This window comes from Cercospora kikuchii, assembly GCF_019650295.1.
Source record: "Cercospora kikuchii DNA, contig_00003, whole genome shotgun sequence".
NCBI classification, from domain to species: Eukaryota; Fungi; Ascomycota; class Dothideomycetes; order Mycosphaerellales; family Mycosphaerellaceae; genus Cercospora; species Cercospora kikuchii.
In genome coordinates, this window is record NW_025408584.1 from 3,622,443 (window position 1) to 3,640,582 (window position 18,140).

General features: G+C 53.3%; 8 protein-coding genes across 9 annotated transcripts; 4 read left to right on the forward strand and 4 right to left on the reverse strand.

The window, feature by feature from the left end:
• Positions 1-261: 261 nt before the first annotated feature.
• On the reverse strand, positions 262-945 carry CKM354_000579900 (uncharacterized protein; the record flags this gene model as incomplete). 2 transcript variants are annotated; one of them, XM_044801088.1, is made up of 2 exons in its annotated part: positions 262-575; positions 648-945. In XM_044801088.1, 2 exons carry the CDS (start codon positions 943-945, stop codon positions 262-264), a joined length of 612 nt encoding a protein of 203 aa, XP_044657023.1. The 2 variants fall into 2 exon arrangements, with proteins under 2 accessions (XP_044657023.1, XP_044657024.1); XM_044801089.1 differs by having other exon boundaries at positions 262-596.
• A 2,816-nt stretch (positions 946-3,761) lies between these two features.
• CKM354_000580000 (uncharacterized protein) lies at positions 3,762-5,438 on the forward strand (the record flags this gene model as incomplete). The annotated part of the gene is made up of 3 exons (XM_044801090.1): positions 3,762-4,499; positions 4,586-5,195; positions 5,248-5,438. 3 exons carry the CDS (start codon positions 3,762-3,764, stop codon positions 5,436-5,438), a joined length of 1,539 nt encoding a protein of 512 aa, XP_044657025.1.
• A 115-nt stretch (positions 5,439-5,553) lies between these two features.
• Positions 5,554-7,032, reverse strand: CKM354_000580100 (uncharacterized protein; the record flags this gene model as incomplete). Its single annotated transcript, XM_044801091.1, has 1 exon — positions 5,554-7,032. One exon carries the CDS (start codon positions 7,030-7,032, stop codon positions 5,554-5,556), a length of 1,479 nt encoding a protein of 492 aa, XP_044657026.1.
• Positions 7,033-7,342: 310 nt separating this feature from the next.
• On the reverse strand, positions 7,343-9,553 carry CKM354_000580200 (uncharacterized protein; the record flags this gene model as incomplete). The annotated part of the gene is made up of 1 exon (XM_044801092.1): positions 7,343-9,553. The coding sequence occupies one exon, from the start codon at positions 9,551-9,553 to the stop codon at positions 7,343-7,345; it is 2,211 nt and encodes a 736-aa protein (XP_044657027.1).
• Positions 9,554-12,894: 3,341 nt separating this feature from the next.
• CKM354_000580300 (uncharacterized protein) lies at positions 12,895-14,292 on the forward strand (the record flags this gene model as incomplete). Its single annotated transcript, XM_044801093.1, has 1 exon — positions 12,895-14,292. One exon carries the CDS (start codon positions 12,895-12,897, stop codon positions 14,290-14,292), a length of 1,398 nt encoding a protein of 465 aa, XP_044657028.1.
• A 199-nt stretch (positions 14,293-14,491) lies between these two features.
• On the reverse strand, positions 14,492-15,911 carry CKM354_000580400 (uncharacterized protein; the record flags this gene model as incomplete). Its single annotated transcript, XM_044801094.1, has 4 exons — positions 14,492-15,086; positions 15,137-15,273; positions 15,348-15,654; positions 15,766-15,911. The coding sequence occupies 4 exons, from the start codon at positions 15,909-15,911 to the stop codon at positions 14,492-14,494; spliced, it is 1,185 nt and encodes a 394-aa protein (XP_044657029.1).
• Positions 15,912-16,585: 674 nt separating this feature from the next.
• On the forward strand, positions 16,586-17,131 carry CKM354_000580500 (uncharacterized protein; the record flags this gene model as incomplete). The annotated part of the gene is made up of 2 exons (XM_044801095.1): positions 16,586-16,947; positions 17,008-17,131. 2 exons carry the CDS (start codon positions 16,586-16,588, stop codon positions 17,129-17,131), a joined length of 486 nt encoding a protein of 161 aa, XP_044657030.1.
• Positions 17,132-17,593: 462 nt separating this feature from the next.
• Positions 17,594-17,962, forward strand: CKM354_000580600 (uncharacterized protein; the record flags this gene model as incomplete). Its single annotated transcript, XM_044801096.1, has 2 exons — positions 17,594-17,696; positions 17,781-17,962. 2 exons carry the CDS (start codon positions 17,594-17,596, stop codon positions 17,960-17,962), a joined length of 285 nt encoding a protein of 94 aa, XP_044657031.1.
• Between the last annotated feature and the right edge of the window lie 178 nt (positions 17,963-18,140).

The window sequence follows — 18,140 nt, forward strand, 5'->3', positions numbered from 1 at the left end:
TTGACCTTCATGCTCTTGCGTGATGATTGCTGCTTGTCCTTCCCTCGCGAATAGCGCCACGGCTGTCACACTTATAGTTCATGGAACCACTATAGAAAGCGGCAAGCCACTACGTTGCGCTTCAATATACTCTCTGAATCTGCGAGGGCGATCGCGTAGTGCACCATCTCTATCCGGCGACACTGCCGGATATCATGACTTGTTCGATGAGGTCGGCTCACCAATTGAGGTGAGAACAAAGTCACTCAATTATCGCTAGTCTCATCGGCTGTCCTGCTGTTGCATGCCTGGAGGCCCGCTAGCTGCTGGCCCTCGAACGCCAGGCGGGGGATTCACTATCCCAGGCCCAGGACTGGGTCCATTCGGTTGCTGAAAGCCCGGTGGCATTTGGGGTGGCATGCCGCCGTTGGGAGGCGAGAAAGGCATGTTGGGTGGAGGAGAACCAGCAAACGAGGGAGGCATCCCTCCTGGCCCACCAGCTGGGCTGAATCCCGGCGGAAAGCCATTGGGCGGCGCGGGAAATCCAGGTGGGAGTGGTGGCATTCCGCGTCCACCTGGTGGCATAGGAGGGAAGCCTGGAGGCAAAGGAGGCATTCCTGCAACGAATCAGTATATCATTCTTTGCTCTTGTGCGCATGGATACCTACCTGCAGGCATTGAGCCGTTGGGCGGGAACCCAGGCATGCCAGGCGGCGGAGGCCCAGAGAAGCCCGGAGGTCCAGCGCCAGGTAATTGTGGTTGCATTTGCATCGGCATGCTCTGTCCTTCCGCTGCATATGAACTCGTAATTCCGTCTATTACTGCCTGCGCCTTCTCATGCCCAATTTGTTGATAGTAATCCACGACATTTCGTAGGTGGTTGCGGCCGCTGTTGTGCGCTTTGCGCACACTCATCGAGTCGTGCGTGAGGTAGACATCGCAGTAGTCGCAGAAGAATTTGGGCATCTTCGGTGCCTGGCGATCGCGTGCGCAAGGAATCTGTCAGGGACTCGATTATCGTCCAGATCTCCGAGTGCGGTGTTCGTGATGAATAGTGGTCACTGCTGTCGGTGTTGTGTTCTGGCGCGACACCGCGAGGACAGGCCCATCAAGCTAGAACTATCTCGTGCCCAGAAGCTGCCTCAGGCGCTTGTCCGCTTCCGCTTCACTGTCACGCTTCGCGTAATTCTCCAACCACAAACAAGCAGCAACATGTGATAAAAGTAAAGCACATGCTCTCGATGAGCAGCTGGCAAGCAACTAACGCCATGGCGAATCAAGTACCAAGCAACTCGGTCTGGTCGGCCATGTCTTATCAGCCGCCTCGGGGAGGATGCAACTACAAGACTTCCATACTTTCGAGTTGCCCTTGTCTCCGGTTCATGCTGCACCCAGTCAAGGTAATGAGAACGTGTCGCCATATCCAGACATTGAGCTAAGGCTTGCAGGCTGCGACAAGTTTCGACTGCGACGGTTGTGGCCACCATGCCTCTTTTCACTCCCTCGAGAACGTCGCTGAAGATGCTATTCTGAAGAAGTGGACGACTGAGCAAGTAACCGCGAAAGGCGATGCCACAGCATCAGTTGTCTCCAAAAAACGACGCCGCATCGCCGAGAAACCCAACGATGACGTTCAGATTCTGGAATTGAGCGACGACGCGTTTCCCAAGACCACACCGAAGCCAGCACGCGCGCGACCTTCTCGGAAAGACCAAAATACTACTGGATGATCGAGCTCATGCGAGTGATCATTTGTGATCAAAGATCGATCTCGTCCAGCTTGCGCGGAGCTGGGGTTTCACGTGCTTGATCCTATGTCAAACAGCTATGCTGCTGCAGTGACACCCAAGCATAGTCTCGCTGAGCGCAATTCGCTCAAGACTCCCTTGGCAGCAATGGAAGCCCCTGCGGCCGCAGAAGCTGGCAGGCAAATCGGACTTCCTTGTTGATGACACGCGCAGTACACGACGCCCACCAAGCGACACTTCTTTGCGTTGCATAGGTCACAAGGACCCTTACTCCTACGCGCAACATTTGAACAGCATACCTTCCATACAAGTGGCTGGTACTAGCCTCCTAGGGCGCCAGCTCAGTGCGCGAAGCAGCTTGTCAATCGAAAGCCGAGGGCTGCAGCAAATCCTGCTTAAAGCAGGCTCGTGCCAGACCTATGCCCGGGGTCCCAAATCCATTGGCACATACGAGTCAGCAGCTATCATATTGCCAATGGGTCTTGCCAATAAGTATCTTTGTCTCGATCAGCCTCTCCGCATTGTTCCCGGTCGATTTCTTTCACTCACCGCACTTTCCAAATCAACAGCCATCGCGGTCGATGATGCCGCTCGCACGCTCTTGTTACAAGCATGTTCGAACGGCCGCGCACGATCCTGGCCAAGAACGCGAAGCCGCCGCACTTCTATAGACCCGTTTGGTCCGAAAGACGCAGCTGCAGGGGTCGCAGCACCTGCCCCATCACCCCATCTGAGCTATCTCATGATTCGTTTGCCCTATCGGTTTGCACCGACTGCCGAGTTACGATTGTTCTATGCACAGTACAGATCGAAGACAAGCTTCTGAATGAGCTTGGCTATCTTGGCAAAGCTTCTCGGTTCTATGACGTTCTCAGCTGTGAGAGACAATATGTGTGCATGCGTATCATCGCAACCGGCAACCGTGGGATGAATTGCCGACAGGAAACTATCTAGTTACTGGATAATTGTCACGGACGATGACGCGACAATATATGAGGAAGCGAAGATCGCCATTTGTGCAAGCCCATTTCCGCGGGCTTCAAGAGAAGGGAACGAACGGCCAGTCCAAACGACCTCTGCCTATTCCATCTGCGCAAGCCCGGCAGGTACCCGCCTTTTCCGATCACGGTCCGTCCGGGTAAGCTACTTGCGCAGAGTTCGACTGCAACAGCATCGTTCTCGCCTTCCAACATCTTTGTCATCACCAGCCAGGCTTCGCGAAACCACTTTCGCCGGCTGTTCTGAGATTCAGCCAATGGGCTTACGGCTGCGCGCATTGCTTCTTGCAGCTGTTACTGCAGCCATGGAATCTCACTTGTAGCACACAGCTTGATTAGCCAGCATGAACAATAGAGCGACCGCAAAGCCACTTCGGCCGACGATGGCACATCCGGCAAGCAGGCAACACGCCACGATCCGCAGTAGCCGTCTCATCATGACATGAAGTGTCGCTTAACACAAAGTCAGCATAGCTTCTCTCGTGGATACTAGACTCGCGGACCCTGGGGTAGAGACCCATCGGGTTTTAGTATCGGCGGCTCTTTCCTCGGGAGATGTGCATCGTCATCCTTCGAGTGGTGTGGTAGAGACCCACGGACTCAATGGTCTGTTCATAGTTGATGCACGAAGGCAAGATACCGCATTACGGCAATACGATGATGCGGACACGCCACGAAGACGCGCGTAACCTGCTCGTCGCGCCGTTGAAGGACTTTTGATTCGCTTGGAAGAAATGGCAATGGCTAATTACTGTAGGTCGGGATGTCTCAACTAATGCCCACGCGTGACTGGCTTTGAGCTAAGCAGCAAGGAAGTCGAAAGGTACGCGCACGGAACAAATACCGACGGTAATCAATGCCTGATATGGCATTGTCAACGTTGTGTGATGCGAAGTATCCTTCCATACCACCTGGGTTCGCGAGTATGACGACACTGCAGGTTCGAGGTAATATATATTGAACGCGAGATGTCTAGGTGAGCTGCCTCTCCTTTGTCACCAGACCTCGCTCATCAATGCTCATATTGCCCAGCACAATGAAATACTTTGCGCTACTCAACGCAGGTTTGCTTGCCCAGGTACTTGCGCTGCCCAAAGGATTTCGAGAGGTTCACGAGCCCAATGTGTTTCACCGTGCCAAACGACAAGAGGCACAAAAAGGCTCTCCTCCCGATTTCGCGACTCTCAACACCCCAACACAGGATCCCGTTGGACCAGATGGCGCCAAGGGCTCACTTCGCGGCTCAGCGAGTCTTGCTGGCTATAACTCAGCGTACCAGGTAGACACGTCACTTCCCGCTACTGTGCCGGAAGGTCAATATAAGCTCGCACCTGGACAGGATCAGGACGCAGACCTCGGCCTGTATCTAGACCTGGCTTCGGTAGAAAACCCGCAACCCATCCGCGGAGGCACCAACGCTCCTACCGATCCAGGCCCACGAAATCGTCTGCTCGACCAACAGAACTCCGATCTGTACGCACCACCTGGGACTGATTCCGGAGATGTCCCCAACGCGAAATGGCCCCTTTCACTTTCACACAACCGACATGGTCTGAAAGGTGCAGGATGGGCACGCCAACAAAACGTCGACAATCTGCCAATCGCTACAGCCATGGCCGGTGTTGACATGCATCTTGAGCCCAACGCGTATCGAGAACTTCACTGGCATCAAGCTGATGAGTGGAGTCTCATCCTCAACGGATCTTGCCGTATATCAGCAGTTAACGAAGCAGGAGAGACATTTGTCGACGATGTCGAAGCCGGCGATGTATGGGTAAGTTTGGTCGCTACAAGGCATCTTCACCTCGCGAAGGACTTTGTCTCAGACATTACGAGCCCTGTCACTGACAGCCGCTTTAGTTCTTCCCAGCCGGCGTTCCACATAGCATCCAAGCATTCGGAGACGGCGTAGAGTTCCTGCTCGTCTTCGACAGTGGCGAGTTCAGTGAAGATGGGACATTCCTTGTCTCGGAACTTTTCGAACGAAATCCGAAATCTGTTCTAGCTAAAGACCTTCGGGTCGACACCTCAGCACTCGACAATATCCCAGAAGGACAATTGTACATTCTTCCAGGCACGCCAGCACCAAAGAATATTTCTGAACAGAATGTGACTGGTCCAGCGGGCTCGATTCCAATCGAGCGCACCTACTCGTATCACTTCTCCAAACAAGAGCCATACGAAGTCCCAGGCGGTAGCGTGAAGCTGCTCGATTCCAACACGTTCCCTGCTGCCAAGGACTTCGCTGTAGCTCTCTTCACAATCAAGCCTGGTGCGATGAGAGAGTTGCACTGGCACACCACTTCGGACGAATGGACTTACTTCATCAGCGGACAAGGTCGTCTGACCGTCTACGCTGCCCCTGCGAGCTCAAGAACTTTCGATTTCCAAGCTGGAGACACTGGCTACGTACCCGTCACAGCTGCACACTACCTAGAAAACACTGGAAGCGAGGATCTGGTCTATCTTGGTAAGTGAAGCAGACTTTCCAGAGTTGAACAGGTGCTAATCAGAAACTACAGAGGTCCTACAGGCACCAACGTACAACGATATTTCGGTCGCTCAATGGCTCGGTCTAACACCGAAGCAAGTTGTCAAAGATCACCTCGGCTTCTCCGACGATACATTGAACCGCTTGCCAAAGATCAAGCCTTTCATTCTGCCTGGTGATCCTAACTTGCAGCAAACTAACTTCACAAGTGAGGCCGAGTAGAGGGAAAACTCTTGGAAGAGAGAAAAGCGCACTTGTTGTGCATCAGGAGATATCATGCCCGCTACGGCCTCTGTACATTCACAATGACATCCAATATTCGCTTACAACAACACATTCACTCGCACGCCTTCTGCACTCTAGCTCTCAGATCTGCCAATGCAACACTCCCACTCTTCGTCACTACCACGCCTTGTACTTCTCCGCTCTGTAGGACCTTGACGAAGCTGGGTGTGATTTCTGTCGCCATGAGCGTTAAACAACTCCAAACCTCGATGTTGCTGATCGGACTCCGAAGGCTCTGCTGCAATTGTTGCGTGATGGCCTGCATGCTGAAGCTACTTCGCTCTTTCATTCCACACATGAGAGACAGGATTCGCGCAATATCTTCGATGCGTTGTAGGGCTGATCTGCGCTCGAGCTCGGTCTTGGTCGGTCCTGCTGGCAATTTCGAGGCCAAATTCTGCTTTGCAATGATGCGATCCAGAAGTGCCGTGCTGCGGCTTGCGACCGATTGCGTTGATCTTTGGGCAATCGTCTCGGCTTGTGCATTTTTCGATTCGACCTTCGCCGCTTGGCCTGCTTTGAGCTCCGCTAATCGTTGCTCTCCCCGAGAGAACAGTGCAGACGCCTTTTGTGATGACTCGCTCTTGGTAATCTCCAGCAGTGGCAGCTGATCGATAAATCTGCCTGCCGTTCTGTTCTCTTTCGCTGTGATCCCTTGCCATTGATGCCACATCTTCTGCAGTGCACTCTCGAAGATGTTGTTCAAGCTCTCCTCATCGATGTAGCTCGCCGCACGCTTGACGATACGGCCTCGCGACGTTACTCGCGCAAGACGAACACCACCTCTCCCACAGTCTTCAAGAATGAATTCACGATCTTGCGCTGGCATAATCGCAAGGATTCGTTGCAAGTCGACTTGGGTGACATTGCGTTTTCGCCAATGCTTTGTGATCATCGGCAGGAGTAGAAGAATTTGCGGTGCCGTTGATGTCCCATTATGTGAGTAGTGCATCGATAGCGCTGCGAGGAAGGACGCGTGGAGGTCCTGGAGGTCTTCTAGTTCTGGTGGGAATGATAGATCGAGCTCTGTCTCGGTCTCTCTGGGTGGTGAATCTGGAGGCGTGTCATAGTCGAGTTGCTTCCTGGGCAGTGGAAATGGTATTGGACGCGCATTTGATTCGATATTGAGGTTGTCAAAGAGACGCGCTGCGCTCTTGCTAGGCGTTTCGGCTGGAGTCGGAGGAGCTGCATTCTTGACTCGCTTGTGCTGTCGGAGTTTGGCACTTTGTTTTGTCGAAGCAACCGTCTCTGTGGGTTGCACTACTGCGATTTCCTCCTCGCTGTCGCTCTCCGCCGCGGCATTCCTCTTGCGCTTAGATACAAGCTTACGCGCATCATTGACGACTTGCGCGGGAGGTGGAGGAGGCGTTGCTTCCTTCTTGTGCACTGTCTTCCTCTTCTTGCCCTCGTTCGCCTGGGCCACAGGCTTCGAGACGCTGCTGAAGGTGTAGATGCTTTGTTGCGCCTTGGCTGATCGTGTTTGTTTACCGGATTGCGGCTCGTCGAGCGAGGAAGCCTTTCTCTTCGGCATTGTGGTGCGATATGTATGCGGCCAGGTAAGATGGTTCGTGTGATACGGTGCGGGAAAGATGCGTTGGTGTAGAGGATGCAATGTCGTGTGTCGCAAGATAAGAGATGCGTAGAGGTGAAGGTTAGCGCTTCGCGAAAACGCGAGAAGACGCGTTCGCGTCGCGTCACGTCACGTCTCAAAAGGTGGCTGGGCAATGAACAAAAGTCGTGTTCGCTTAAACATTCTGACGGGTCGCCCGTCGCCAATACATTTCCGAGTGCGATGTTTGCATCGAGTACATTCGATTTGCATGACTGCACATACATTGCTATCAAGGGCTGACCTTAGGAGTCGACCATCCACCTTCTGAAATCACACGGCCGCATCGACCATTTCCAATGTAGACTTGCGGCGGTTCGCATGTGGGAATAGTGAAACAGCCTGTCCTGTTACGGAACTCATTGACTGGATCTGGACATGGCAGCGCAGTGCACCCAGACTGACTCTTCCCAAAGTAGCCAGTAGGACACTTCCAGCAGTCAGGAGATGGGCCGGCGAATTCATTGCCCGGGAAACAGTTGTAACCACAGGCTCCTACTTCGTCGCGAGTAACACACGTGCCGTCCGGGGCTCTACACTGGTTGATGGCATCCGAACAAGCAGGACACTGCACTGTGCCCGTGCGACAGTCCGCTGCTCCGCCTGGAGGAGGAGGCGCTGTCGTGTTGGGGAGCTCTGCGCGGATCAGAAGCGGCGTTGCGTTGATTTGGTCGTAGACTGCTTCTGGGGCAAAGAACAGGTTGTCTCCATTTGTTACAGGCATCATGCGATTCTTCTTCCCAGTATCGTCGATCCAGTAGGCATCAATGTTGCCTGTCGAAGAGTCCACAGTCCATACGGCAGTCTCGGCGACGAATTGCTTGCCTTCATTCCCAATTGCTCGACCGGGTGCCATGCTGTTGTCTACATCTTGTGGTAAGCTGCCAGGAGCTGTCGCTGCTGAGGAGCCTAGATTCAATCGAGATCCCCCATAGGAACCGAATGGGAGGCCTGGGTTCAACACAGCAGTATCGACGATCAATGCCAACGTAGGAATTCCAGATCCTTGTGCAGGAGAGGCCGAGCCTACCAAGTTCAGCTGTTGCGCTGTAGTAGTCCCAGCAGGAATCTCGAATGAGACAGACAGCGCATTATTGGCATCATTTGTGAGATAGCGCTCTCCGGTCTCACGATAGTCCGCGGAGATGTAACCGTAGCTGAGATCAACACGACCTCCTGTAGCTTGCCGCTTTCTGGAGCTTGGAAGAGTGAAGGAGAGAAGCACGTTCTTGAAATCTTGCGCTTCACTTTGCTCTGTGCAAACGCCATTGACGATCGTCGCAGTCGTACTCCGACATGTGCAGCTGCCACCTTCCAGGACCTGATCATTTGCCGTGCAATAGCAGGTAGTTCCCGAATCCTCTTGGCCGGACGGACATTGGCATACGTCTGTATTCAATGTGCGAGTCATATCAGCACGGCAGCCGCATTGTCCCGTGGCGTTGCGGCGCTCTTTCAACGATACGTTGCACATAGGTACGCACTCGCCGTTGAAGACTTGCATGGTCCTATCGATACAGAGACACAAGCCAGCAACGCCTTGTTGACCAGCAGGGCAGGAGATTTGAGGCGTAGCGCAAATTGTAGTCCCAGGAACGCGTGTTAAGCCAGTCCGGCATTTCTCTACGCATTGGCCATTTACGTACTCGTAGTTTGAGATGAGTGCACAGGCTGCCGTGGGATCTGGAAAGCTTGCCGCTGCAGTCAGCGACTGAGCTCCTGGAAATGCGCTGGGGTTTCCGGTCATGAATAAATCGCCATCTTGAGTCAGCAGGGTTAGGCTCTCTTTACTCCCATCAGCGTTGACCCACTGCGCACTGATCTCGAAGGTCTGCAAATTGACAGTCCAGATCGCAGACTGCGCTACGTCAGTACCACCCTGAGCGCGCTGCACAGAATTTTGTGTCCCGTCAGCAGGTGGGACGTCGGGAAAGGCTGCACCGAGCAGGAGTTGGTCTGCCTGCCCTTCTGTATTGCGTACTAGTGCCAGTGCAGTCAAGTCCACGTTGGTCGTTGCTCCCTCAGTGATGAGATTAAGCCCGGTCTGGACAATGGGGCCGCCTTGTGCCGCAGTAATCATTACCACAAGAGCATCATCGGCGTTCTCGGTGTATGAGTGCTCTCCCTTCGAACCAAAGCCTTTTGAAATGTAGCCGGCAGACAGATCCACCGGGCCTCCAGTTTGTCTCTTCGTGGAAGCTTTTCGAAAAGCAATGCGCACCCCTCCGATCGTTGTTTCCTGGGCACTGCTGCCAGATGTGGTTGTAGTCGTGGACACAGCTGCTGATGTAGTAGAAGCAGATCTCGTTACACTTGTCGTTGTAGACAATGTGGTGCTGGTGGTCGAGGTAGAGGTAGTAGCACTGGCGATACTGGTCCTGCTGGAAGTTGAGGTAGCGGTTGATCTTGAACTACTGGCTGTGGTTCTTCCAGAGGATGACATGCTCGAAGAAGTGGTAACAGAACTTTGGATCTGGCAACTTTTGTCATAGTAGGTGAACGGTGAGCGATTGTCACGGCTGAAACTTGTTGACGCGATCGGCGCTGTGAACAGGACGCAGGTATTCTCGCCGTGCCTGTAACTCTGGCACCTTAGCTTGCTCTTGCAAAGTGAAGTGCACGTCGACAAATCGCAGCTTCGTTTGGTGAAGAACTTTGTACGATCGGTGACAACATCGTAGCCAAGCATACGACATGATGGCCCGTAAGTTTTTGGAGGTGGTGCAGCGCAGACTTTCTCGTAGAACTTTATAGGGCTGCGATTGTTCGAAAGCAAGTTGCGCGATCTACATATTGTTCAGCGTCGGTGCAGTGATAGTCTCCAAGGCCACTCTCACATACATTTCACACGTGAACAATGAGCACGTTCCATGGCCAAATGAGTAGCTGTTGCACTTCTTCTCGCTCCAGCATCTTTCGCCGCAGGCTTTAGCAGTCGTAATCGATTTGCGTGAGAAGTACGGCCGCGTGGACCGACGATAGCCAGGAGCACCACATTTCGGGGCGCTGCGGCTCTCAATAGTGTGGGTTTTGATTTCAGATGATGCCGTTGTAGCTACAATTAGCAAAGCACACAGAAATTTGAACAGGAGATCTCGAAGATACATCGTCGCAAATGGACTTTTAAAGAGAGAAAGAGAGGCAGCGACAATGCGTTGCAGGCTGCATGTTCCGGTAGAACGGACATGCTTATACCTATAACATTACTTCGTGCTTCAAGACGCCGATAGCCGTCGAGACGCGGAAGACGATTTGTTGGATGAAATTCAGCCTCTGGCTGCTCTAGACTCGGGAAGGGCGTTTGGGCGCGACTTGTTCTCGTACTCGAACAAGATTCTTAACCGAGCTGTACACATCTGCCTCGTGGTCGCCGACGCAGCATATGCGTGGCGTCAAATGCTTGAATTTTTCTTCCCAGTTGAGGAAGAGGCGTTCGACTAGCCAGCTCTTGCCAAAGTCAGGAGTCAAGGCCGACGAATCCAGACTTTGGTAGAGTTCTTGGCGATTCGTCCTGCTTCCCGATTCAGCTTCCGCACGATTTGCCTCTCATGCCAATTCGTGGCAGCTGCAGGAAGCGAAAGTGTGGCGGCGACACGGCGCAGTTGAACGCCAAATCCGACTGTATGTATGTATGCGTTGACGTCCCATTGAGCAGTCGCCTGGGACATGTTGTTGTAGTGTAATTGAGTGGCGGGCGGAGCTCAGACAAGTTGAACCCACGTGGCACTACTTTCGGGACCGTTTCTTGACATGCCCCGGCGGTTCGGATACAAGCCAAAGAGAAGGATTCACGGAACCCAAGTCAGTGCTGAACCAACGTCGATGCACGGGCCGCCACTGAGCACAGCGACAGTAGGTGCAGCAAACTCGTCGTCCATCTCAGCTCGATAGGAAGCAGCGACGGAGACGCATGACCTTGGAGACACCAGGCCAGGAAAGACTCGTAGTCTGGAGGTCGGTCCAGCATTGGATCTGAAGAATACCGCATGTAGCAAAGCGCACATCGCCTATAGTTATACTTTGGCATTTCCCTGTACACGGATTCAGCGCGCTCAGTAGGGAATTGGTCAGCACTCGACCGCTGAGCAAAGGAGATCTGCAGCATCGCCAGAGGTCGAAAGACGTGGTATGAGCAGATTGCGTTCCAGCGCAAAACTGCCAGGAATCACGTTTGGCCCTGTGGCCGGTCTATGGATCGTAACAGGATGGCGAGCCTGCAAGAGTTGTGCCAGAGTTTTGCCCATTTGCGCGAGGCAAGCATTTGCGTGAACATCATTGTGTTGTTGGTGAGTAATCATGTTTGTACTCCCGATACCTTGAAGGCAGGGTGGAATTCCAGGACCAACGCTGGAACTCAGGCCTTGATGGAATATAAGCCGGCGTTGCCGCTGGGCGACTGCAAATCCTGAGCCTGTGCCATCTGCCTCGACGCATGATGTCTGTAGCAACGTGTCAGATGGCAGAGCACTATGCAGTGGGGAAAGCACTGTTCCAGATCCATTTCGCTCTGCTGTCAAGTGACGTCTGATGTGTTCTTAGGGCATTCTGGGGTGGTGTGGGTTTGGACGTGGGCATGAAAGGCCCGAGTCCGTTTCTCCATGGATGGATTTGATGTGCATGTGATGTGCGGTCACAACGTGAGATGTACGCGGCAGAGCGGATTTGATCAGGAGCGATTTCTTGATGATTTCTAATAGACCTTTTCGTCGCGGGCAACATCCTTTTGTGGCGCTGCTGTTGCTTCGAGAAGCTGTACCAGCCTCCAGCAGCAGGACGACGTTAAGGTTGTGCTGGGCCAACAGCTGGCCCACGGGAATCCTGGTCTGACATGTGCAAACCTTCCGCTTCGTGCTGTCCACCGTCGCGTTGGCAAGTCCATGCGCGCTTCAACGGGAAGGTCGCACAGCTCCATCCTCCGCAAGCGCTGTCATTTCGGCTTTACGTCGCGTCGCTGATCCATCTCGTCGTGTCGCTGCGGCCACGGTGGTCGTCGAGTCACGGATCCCTGATGCAATGCTGCACATCGTGCATTTGAGACCGACTTTCCACTGTACCGGCGACCGAGTCTTGCGCGAAGGGAAGTTGCATGCAGAAACATGTTTCGAACTCAGAGCATCTCACAACCACGGACGAAGGCAAGCTCATATCGGACAAACATAAGCGAATCGCACAGGGCGTGCGCTGGCTCGAGCGAGATCCAAGGCTTTTCCTTCGGCCGCCGTTCCTGCGGGCGCGCTGCAGCCGCCAGGTATGTGAATGTCACTTCGACCAATAGCTCGACGCGACAACGCACGTTGACGAGATGCAGCCGCGACCTCAGCCCTGCTGCTGCGCTGCTCGCCAAAAGTCAATGGAACTGCGCGCTGGACGACGGCCACGACTGGAAGAGGAATCCAACACGAGATGAACTCTCGGCATGATGCCTGCGCGGTGGCTGGCACTCTGTCCGCCGCGGCCTACAAGCTACTGACGCCACGCTACGATGGGTGTCCTTGGGAATGCGGTATGCCGAAAAGCTACTTCGACCGGTAGTCATCATCCTCCGTGACCTCACCTTTTCTCTGTTTCACTCCCCTCCCCGTGCGCATCACGATGCAATCTGCCTGCGGGCTACCCCATTATTACTAGGCCTGCTTCGCTAATCTTTCTGTGCGTTTTTTGCTTCCCCAACACGACATGCTGCAAGGCATATAATTCCTACAGAAGAGGCACGGCCGTTGGATTCGCCGGTCTGGGATCTGGCTGGGAAGAGAACGTTTGGAGCCACTATCTTCACCTCGGACCATGGCGCCTTCTCCCCCGTCACCGTCGACTTACGTATCCCAATCAAACGGATCGCCGCAACATAGACCAAGGAGTAGGCCGCTACCGCTCCGCGTCCGAACTTATAGCGAAAGTCATAATGATACCTTGGAGCCCGCTGGGACTTCTCACCACGCGCATCTCAGGCACAAATCGAGCACACTTGACAGCGCCTCTATGAGTCCTCGAGATCCGAGCATGCTCGAAAATATGATTGAAGAAAACGAAGTCGAGGATATCGTGCAAGAATTCAGCCCACGAAGCTCCATTGACACCACAGTTTCGGATCTCTCCACCATTGCTGGCTCTCTTGAGACGCCGTTGACCAATTTGTCCAGCGCAAGAACATCATTGGAGTCCTCATTACCCGCCCTCATCCCGTTTGATTTCAGCAAGCTTGACTACGAATTGGAAAGGGCGAAACTACTTGGAGAAGGACTCTGGAGTAAAGTCTACCTTGCTGAGCAGAAGCTCACCAAGTCACCTGCAAGCCCAAGTCTCTCCAGAAGACTGTTCCGAAAGCCCAGAGCGCCTTCCGCGCCTCTTCTCTTTGCTGTCAAGACCCCCACCCGCGCGGACGCGAAAGATGTATTCCTTCAAGAAGCACGCATCTTGTCCCGCCTGCAACGAAGATCCAATTCACGAATGTACATCGTGCCCTTCTATGGTCTGGACGAACGCTGCGATGCCCTGGTATTCGAAGCCGTGATAGGAGGATCCCTCGACGATTTGTCAAGCCGCCTGCGGCAGATGACCGAAGTCGCCAGACATTTGGAAGTCATCAATCTCTTCCCGGGAATTGCTTACGACTTGATAGCTGGCCTCGAATTTCTGCACACCAGTGGGGTGATACATGCTGACATAAAGTCGGCAAATGTCCTGCTCGACATCTCGCATCACACCTCCCAGCAAAAGCCCGTGATTCGGGCTCGGTACATCGACTTCTCCGCCGCTTTTATGCCTGCGGAAGGAGATGGGGAGACGAACGCCGGCGGTAGCTGGGATTACATGGCTCCAGAACAATTACGAATCCAAAAAGAATTCAACACCCCAACCCGTGCAAGTGATGTCTGGAGTTTGGGCATCACACTTTTGAGCATCTTGGTCGGCAGTTCACCCTATACTGCTGCATGCAATGGCAACGCTTTTATGCTTCGCGAAGCCATCAAGAGTGGTGATCCTATCGGTTTTGCAAGAATGGATCCTGTGCCTCGAAAGAGATTGGCGGCGTGTCAAGACTTTGTTGATTGTTGCCGATTGGCACTGAAGAAAGATCGCGAGAATCGCATCACATCAAGCGCCTGGATGGCGTGGCTTGAAGATTGCGAATGGGTCGATGGCGATGTTTGGTCGTGCGCGGGGCGCATGTGGTCGCCATGAAATGTATATTCATTCAAGAGTGGACATTCGAGGAAAGCTCACGAAGTTATGACTTTTGTAACAATAGTAGATTTAAATCATGCTACAGTATGCTATCTTGGTTCCCGACAGCATTGTCGTGTCTTCTTCCCCTTCGGTCCACTCGGGAATTCATGTCATGATGTAGCTCTATTGAGAACAGTCATCTGGTATGGCGTCCTTACACGGAATCACTCGAGCTGGCAGATGAGACGCTTGCTGTGGATCGCGTCGTGGTGTCCAGGTCCTTCTTACCAGCAACCACACGCGAACACCAAGAGCACCAGCTTCGATTGGACCCGTTGTGCTCTCGCTCCAGGTAACGCTCAGTAATGCGTTCATCCTCATATTCCTTGACGATGGCACCAACGGGAACCATCTTCCTCAGCTTGGTCTTGACTTTGCCGCCAATTCCGACCATCTCCTGAGTGCTGTAGCTACTGCCATTCCAATGACGACCCTCAGACACGGCTTTGGCCGTTTCGAGTTCTAGGGCTGCGAGCTCCTCAGCATCGCATTCGACGTCCTTTTGGACCATTCTTGCGGCCAAGCAATCTTGCGTTCTGCCGCATTCGACGCCTTCGTTGCCTTCGCCAAGACCAGCGCCGATGCCGCCGCAGTGCGAATATCTGCCTCGCCATTTCCAGCCACGATCGTAGGTCGTATCAGTCGTACGGATAGCATAGCCGCAGGGGTGGCAGATCCAGACAACATCGAAACAGGTACAAGGATCGCGTGCGTAGCTCCGGACCTCGTGCACGGAAACATCCTCGGAGCTGTTCACAGTCAGCAGAGGGAATTTCAACTACAAAAAAGGGGAACTTGCTCAACACGATTGCCACCCTCATCGAATGCTTGCGTGACCGTTGTCAATGCATCCAACGGCGCTTTTATGCAAGTTCGACATAATCTGCGATGGCGCAGCTTCACCGCGTTGGTGGGCGGAGCCTTGATGACACAGTTCTACGATAGTGTCAGTTCAGGATGCTGCGAATCGCTGATCAACATCAAAGCAAGGTGCCAGTCACAAAGCATACTCTGCACATGAATTTGCCACAATTGCGACATTCACCGACCATGTCTCTGGCACAAGCACCGACACGACCAGACGTGATACGGTCAATCTTGACGCCGTGTCTACCGTACGCAGTCCATGCATCACGGCTGGCTTTGAGAGCATCGCCCAGTCGTTGCCCAGGGTCTGTACTCTCATTGTGGCAGCGTAAAGTCTTGTGTATGAGCATGGTACGATACTGCAGCAGATTCGCACGGACTTGGCGACATGTTCGAGCAAGATCACTCAGGGTTGTGAGATCGATATAGCTCGCCAATGAGGCCACAATGCTGCTTTGGAGTCAGATCTAGACTCGCTTTCAGGCAAAAGGGACTTGACAATGCGAAGCAAAGAGATGGTGTATATGCCAAGTTCAGAGGAGCAACGACTGCGAGACTCACGGATAGCAGGACAACGCCGAGGTGAAGGTGTTCAGATTGGGGTTGTGTCTGCTGTCGTCACCGACCGTTGCGACTACGGCGTGCTGGGGTAATGGAGGCTGAGTGTCGTTGTCGCACTCGCCGTCAAGATCCAGGATGCGCACCATTCTGCTGGCCAGCACGCCGCTGCGCGCATCGGTTCTCGGGAGTATACGATAATGATGCTTGGAATAAGCAATAGTGGTAGGTGTGCACGAGGGTGGACGAGTTACCTGGAAACGACGATGGCGACAGCGTCGCGTGAGAAAGTGGGGATCATACTTGCCCCACTACGCGACTTCTGCCTTCCGCGGAGCCCCTCATCTGTTGGTGTATGCCTTCACAATCGCAACAATCTTTTACAATCTCTACCAATCCACTGATGCACATGAGGATGTAGCGTGGCCTTTCCTTTCCTGGTTCTGAACAGACTCGCGTTACGACTTCTCCCAAAGACAGCGATTCTCGTTACCATTTCGACTCCATCTTGATGATCGTCCAGCGACCCATCTCATGCAAATGACGAGATAGACGAAGATCTCGGAGCGGCACGAGGATCTAAGCGCCAATTCACCAATCAATCATATCTGAGTTGAAGGTACTTGTGAAGATCTTTCGCAGCAGGAAGTGAACAGGCGCCGGCATAGGCAACTGCTGCCCAAAATAGCTTAGAAGGATCGCCTGTGCACCGACGCCGCATGTGTGCATGTGAATCCTTCTCCAGCGACGACAAAGCAACACACATTCCACAAATCAACCACATCAACTTCGCTCGAGCATCGCAGTGCTTCTCGACAATGCCATGTCGGCTTCCAAACTGATCGCACTAGCCTCACTGGCTGAGTATGTTCTCATCAAGCCCTACATCATCCACCCGGCACAAGATGGCACCGATTTCATTGGATATTGCCTCTGTATGGCGGTTCTAGCCTGGTTCGCACAAATCTTCACGAACAGACTTACAGACGCCGAATGGGAGAAGGCGAAGTACAGCGGAATCTATGGCGGACTTCTTGGCTACGCTTGGCTTCTATTCCTCGTGAAGTACGAGAATCGCCAGATACACCACCTTCTCGTTGCGAATCTGGCGATATTGGGCGGCGTGCTACTTGGCGCTTACAGAGCGCGCAACAAGAAGGGTGGCAAATATGGTGGAGGTCGAATGTAAGTCTGCGGTATTCTGAGGATGTCGTGACTCGGCAGGCGCTAATGGTGTTGTTCCAGCTCAGGTGGTGGCGGAGGCGGCGGTCGAGTAAGAACTTCGAAAGATCTCGACTCCGTCCGCTTCATGAAACCTGGTCAGGGAGGATGCTGTGGAATGCAGAACGGTTTTCCAGTCGACAATTAGCAGTTTGGGTTGCAAAATCGGTTTCCATTCGACGGCTGGAAATCTCGACGCGTATCATTGGAGAATCCCATAAGGTCACAACACTGGTCAAATCTCCTAAATCGTAGGATACTGGGACATAGGATGGCCCGAAAAACGTCTGGTTGCGCTCTGCCGCAACTGCCAGAGCATGTGTATGATAAATTCATGCCTCACCTAAAACGACACTCTACAGCACAAGCAAGGGTCAAATAGCTTCCTACAATGAGACATCCACGTCTGAACAGACGAATTAATGAGATGTCACGGTTCGGCTCTCCTCTCCTCTCCATTTCAACCGTGATCACGTTCCCTCATTTGAAAGCCGTCTTTCCTCGGCGCCGAACTTGCTTCTGAACCCTGTCAAGTCTAAATAGCTCTCACAGCTCTTCCATCTCTTCTCCTACAACCACAACCACATCTCGCATCACATCATCACCAACCATGGCCTCCAACACCGACCTCCCCCTCTCATCCGACATAAAGCTCAGCCAAACTCTGAAAGAACAACAGAAAGACTACGACTGCACACCATGTCGAATAATGGGTACGCGACTCCACCACCACGTTCCCACACGCTCCCGCGCCTTCTCTTCCATCACAACTTCCATCTAACATTATGGCTTTCTAGGCTCCACCGCCTTCGTCGGCCTCGGCGCTTATACCTACTACTCCGGCATGAAACAGCTCCGCGAACAAGAATCCGTCATCCTAAAATCCGGATCCCGATTCAAAATCTTCCCGCGCAAAGTCGCGATTGTCGCGACGAGTGCGGTTTGTGCGGGGTTGGGGATGTATAGACTGGTGAATTAAGGAGCAAGGAAAGAAGATAGGGAGTTCAAAGAGACAACATGGTCAGAGGGACAGAAGATTGGGCGTAGGAATGGAAGATTGAAGCCAGCACCACGTCCGCCGCACGACGCGTCCGAATTCTCAGCTCGAGGATGACTTCATTGGGAATCCGCGAGGCGGAGCCATGAAAGCAGATGGG